Raw genomic sequence first — 4,037 nt, forward strand, 5'->3', positions numbered from 1 at the left:
TAATGGGTAATCTTCCTTTCGCTTCACTGGGAGTTGATTCTCAACCAAAGCATTGTTCAGGATCTAAAAACTTTGCATGTCTCATCCATCATACATGGGCCTCCTAAACTCCTCTGAGCAGCTCTTCTTTCCTTAAGAACCACCCAGCTCCACGTCTTCCTCCTCCATTATTACAGCTTCCTGGGATGGGTCCCGGGCCCTTTATCGTATGACTGCTGGTGTATTTGAGAAGGAGCATTCGCTGGCAGAGGGCTGCACATCTTTGAATGCTGTGCAGGCCAAAAACGTGAGTAGCACAGTAAGCATGTTGACAGAGGAGCACTGAGAAGGAAGTGGCCAGTGACGGGGTGGTGGCACTGGAGGGTGCGTGAAAAGTGCTACATGAGAAAGCAAAACAAAGTGACTTTACGACGCTGCACGTCTCTCTAAGGGGAAAATGGGTGGAAAACAGAAGGTAGGGAAGGAGAAAAGATGGATATCGGAGAGCTTGTCATTCAGTGAACATTCCTTGGGTGGCACAGAAGCACCCCACGCTGGATAGGAAGGAGTTCAAGAGGACAGTTCAGCTGTTCTGGCTCAGTGAATCTCAGTCTTTTGAAATCCAAGATCATCTCTGCATTTCTATTTTTCATGTCATTATCCTATCAACGTTACTGCTAACAAAGCAAAGAAGAGATCACAGTCAGAAACGGGAGATCAGTGTTGTAATTCAAGAGCAACAGTTATGACCTTGAAAGCGAGGTCCTCCTTCGGCCATTCTTCTTACCTTGAGCATCATCACTGAAGCAAGTGTTCTGTACCCTTTACATAGAGTCAGAAATCTATTTTGTATTTGGGGTTATTTTAGGGGGTGCTGAGATGTTTGAGCTTAAGTTTTGTTTGTTCATTTGGTGCTGGCATTATAGGGAACATATTTTCTTTTTTTTTTTTTTCACATGTAGGATCTACAAATAATTTTATTGAAATTGAACAAATAACACAACACAACAGTCTTCTTAGGCTGGGGGGCACCTTCCCCAAGCCATTCCCACACTCTAGAAGCACAGAACTTGTACAGTATTTTTTTAAAAAGTCATCTCTATATAGTATCAGACTCTGCCAAACATTATCATGTACTAGACTATTTACAAACCTTCACATTTTAAGTATTCCTTTTATGGTTTTACCCCCTCCTTTCTGTCCCTACCCATGGGCTCCAGTACTTCCCCTGACTGATCCTGAAGGGGTGGTGGGCTACTTATAGCTGTTGGCATCAGCCTTACGGTATAGTCCTTTACCACGAGATGGTGGACAGTCCCCTCCCGACTGCAGGGAGGGTGTTGGTGCAAGGCATGGAGGATTAGAATAGGTGGGATGGAGTAACCCCCCATAGGCACAAGCATCCGCAGCCCATCCTGACCCCAGCTTGCACCCTCTCAACTTGGAGGGAGGGGGCAATAACCGGTTGTAGTGGTGATCAGCCTAGTCCTGGGTGGTGGAAGAAGCCTTCCATACCAGTCCCCATTCCTATCAACAGCCAACAGACTGTCTATCCATCTGAGTGGGAACAAATGGCAGGTTAAGTGGGAATAATCAGGCTGGTATTGGCCCCAGTCTCTGTCTAACACAGGAGGAATCGAGGTAGCAAACGGCTGAAATGCTCTGACTAGGAGATAAAAGGGAAGTGAAGGAAAGGAAATTCCCATTTATGTACAGCCCCCACAGCCCAGGGGCTGGAAGAAGGCAGACCTTACTCATAAAGTGCTATAGCCACTAGCAAGGCTGGGCCCCAGGCAAGCTTGGAAGAAAGCAGGCCAGGCAAGGAACCAGGAACCAGGCATTCCTGATGGATATATGCCCTGCCATGCTTCTTGCAGGGATGGCTGGGGAGAGTAGGCTGCTAAGTCTGCCATTCGCCACTGCCAGCCATTAACCACCTCTTGTCCAAACCAACACCCAACCAACATTGCGGGCATGACCCGCTCATAGCTGAAGGTTCCGGCCAATGGAGTTTATTCTGGATTGTGGCCCCAGCCTGGACTCCTCAATGGAATCCACACCTTGAGCTTGGGTTTTTTTTGCTGGGGCAGTGGGTGCTTGTGTCTGCCACCTCCCAGGCTCACACCTCATAGAGGATCACAGGGAAATCCACGTGGATGCGGGGGGGATCCAGCTTCACGATGCCCTGCCATGGAAACAGAGGATAATGAAGGTCAGGACAAGGCCTCTACTGAAGCCTTCCTGTTCCTCCCAGCTCCTCCCCCATAGGCCCCCACCATGCCAATAGATTCCATTTGGGTCTACCTCCACACGCTTGATATAGGCTCTGTGACAACTGCCCAGCTCCTCACCTGAGGAATTAGATTCTTATGTACCCGCCTCAGCTTGGCCCGCTTCTGCCCGTTCTTGGTGACGATTGTCTCCTCATAGAACTCGTGAGCCAGATCCCCATCCTCGTCATAGAACATGGAGCTGTGTAGAGGGAAAGGGGAACAGGCTGGGCTGGAGTCCTACACCTGCTCATAGCAAATACCATAGATCACAGGGAAGTGGGCCCAACCCCAAGTGGGGAGAAACAATTTTGGTGGGAAGAACAGAGGATATATCTGGAGACTCCTCTGCCTGAGGTTTGAGGTCTACTAAAAGAAAATGGGGAATGGGGTTAATGGCAAATGCTACTAAGTCAGATGCTTATGGAGAGAAGCCACACCACAGTACACTATTCAGGCAACCAAGTCCAGTTCTCATCACTGGTTTGTTTAGCATAAGCAGCCATTCCAATATCAGGCCCCTGCCTTCACCCACAACTTCTAGAGTGGACAGGGTGGTGGCCTGGGTATATATTGTGCGTTAGTCTTGCTCCAGAAGACCATGTTTGCTGGCTCTGTTCCAAAGACTGAAACAGCAAATGCCTCAGCTGGGATCAGGAGCCTGAAGAGGGGAAGGCCGTATTTCCCTCAAGTGACTGGTGCAAATTGCCTCTGTTGGGTCTCCCTGGGATGTATCACCAAATCAATCTCCAGCTTGACGAGTACCCATCCCCAAGAACCCTCTAGGGCCAAGTTAACCTGGTACTTTTTTGTACCAGATTAGGCCCGTGGGTGAAAAAGGAGGGTATTGTCAGCGCTCCAGATCTGGAAAATGTAACTGGATGAGGATCTTTAAATCTCCCAGCTTGACCCCTAAGGCTGGGACCCAGTCCTGCTTTCCCAGCCACTACCCTCAGAGGTCCAACTCTACCACTGTCAGGGAAGCAGCCTAAACGGAGGGTCATTAACCCCTTGGAAAAAGTGGGGGAAAGGGAGGCTAGGAGCCTTCAATTTGCAGGCTGAGTTCTCTTGGAGGCCTTATGTTAGCTTTACCGTGCGGAAGGCTCCCTCAGGGACAAGCCTCAGCCCCGCTGTTCCCTAGGGAGTGGCCAGAACGCCATAAGTTGACTGCTTAGCTTTCCCTACCCCTTGCTTCGATGAGAACCCAAAATATGGGAATTGTTATGGCTCGAGAGCAGGGGAGTGCAATAGCAAACATCTTCCCTTGGCGCAGGGCACCTGGCCACCCACTTGTCCTCCCCGGGGAAGAACCCACGCCCTTACCCGCGGCGCGTGAATACAAAGGGGGGCACGGCTCGACCTCGAGGCCGCACCAAAGCCTGTTCAGCGGCCGCCGCCTCTGGGCTGCTAGCCCCCGCCGCCGAGGCGAAGGGCCACAGGCCCCGAGCTTTGGAGCCGCTGGCGCCCATGTCAGGGCCACCGGCACATGGTGGACCCCGTCGCCGCTCCACTCTCACAGCGCAGTGGGCGCCACCGTCCCGTAACCCAGCCTCTGTTAGCAGGTGCCACAGCCGTCGCCGCCGCCTTCCGCAGGCTCCGCAGTCTCCACGGAAACCTCACTTCCGCTTCCGCACGCTACCCGCTCTGATTGGCTGTATTTCTCGTCAGTCCATGGGGCGGGACCAATTACTACCCGCCGCTGGGTATCCCAGCATGCGTTGCAAGACCTTGGCATCGGCTGGCCGCGCTCACTCTTGCTAGGGTATCTCCCATCCTAGAAAGTGGTGT

At 51.6% G+C, this 4,037-nt stretch overlaps 1 protein-coding gene across 1 annotated transcript; it reads right to left on the minus strand.

The window, feature by feature from the left end:
* Nucleotides 1-1,979: 1,979 nt before the first annotated feature.
* On the minus strand, nt 1,980-3,861 carry TUSC2 (tumor suppressor candidate 2). The gene is made up of 3 exons (XM_012811923.2): nt 3,573-3,861; nt 2,331-2,451; nt 1,980-2,164 (listed from the first exon to the last, which is right to left on the minus strand). Exons 1-3 carry the CDS (start codon nt 3,716-3,718, stop codon nt 2,099-2,101), a joined length of 333 nt encoding a protein of 110 aa, XP_012667377.1. The 5' UTR covers nt 3,719-3,861; the 3' UTR covers nt 1,980-2,098.
* Between the last annotated feature and the right edge of the window lie 176 nt (nt 3,862-4,037).

Source organism: Otolemur garnettii, unplaced genomic scaffold (assembly GCF_000181295.1).
Source record: "Otolemur garnettii isolate 467f Iridium unplaced genomic scaffold, OtoGar3 scaffold00179, whole genome shotgun sequence".
Taxonomy (NCBI): domain Eukaryota; kingdom Metazoa; phylum Chordata; class Mammalia; order Primates; family Galagidae; genus Otolemur; species Otolemur garnettii.

Bases quoted from the DNA above. Each gene is read 5' to 3' on its own strand.
- TUSC2 (XM_012811923.2), bottom strand. From the start codon at position 3,718: ATGGGCGCCAGCGGCTCCAAAGCTCGGGGCCTGTGGCCCTTCGCCTCG. The intron at 2,452-3,572 runs GTAAGGGCGTGG...CCCTCTACACAG, and splicing joins TTTGTATTCACGCGCCGCGG to CTCCATGTTCTATGACGAGG. The intron at 2,165-2,330 runs GTGAGGAGCTGG...TTTCCATGGCAG, and splicing joins ATAAGAATCTAATTCCTCAG to GGCATCGTGAAGCTGGATCC.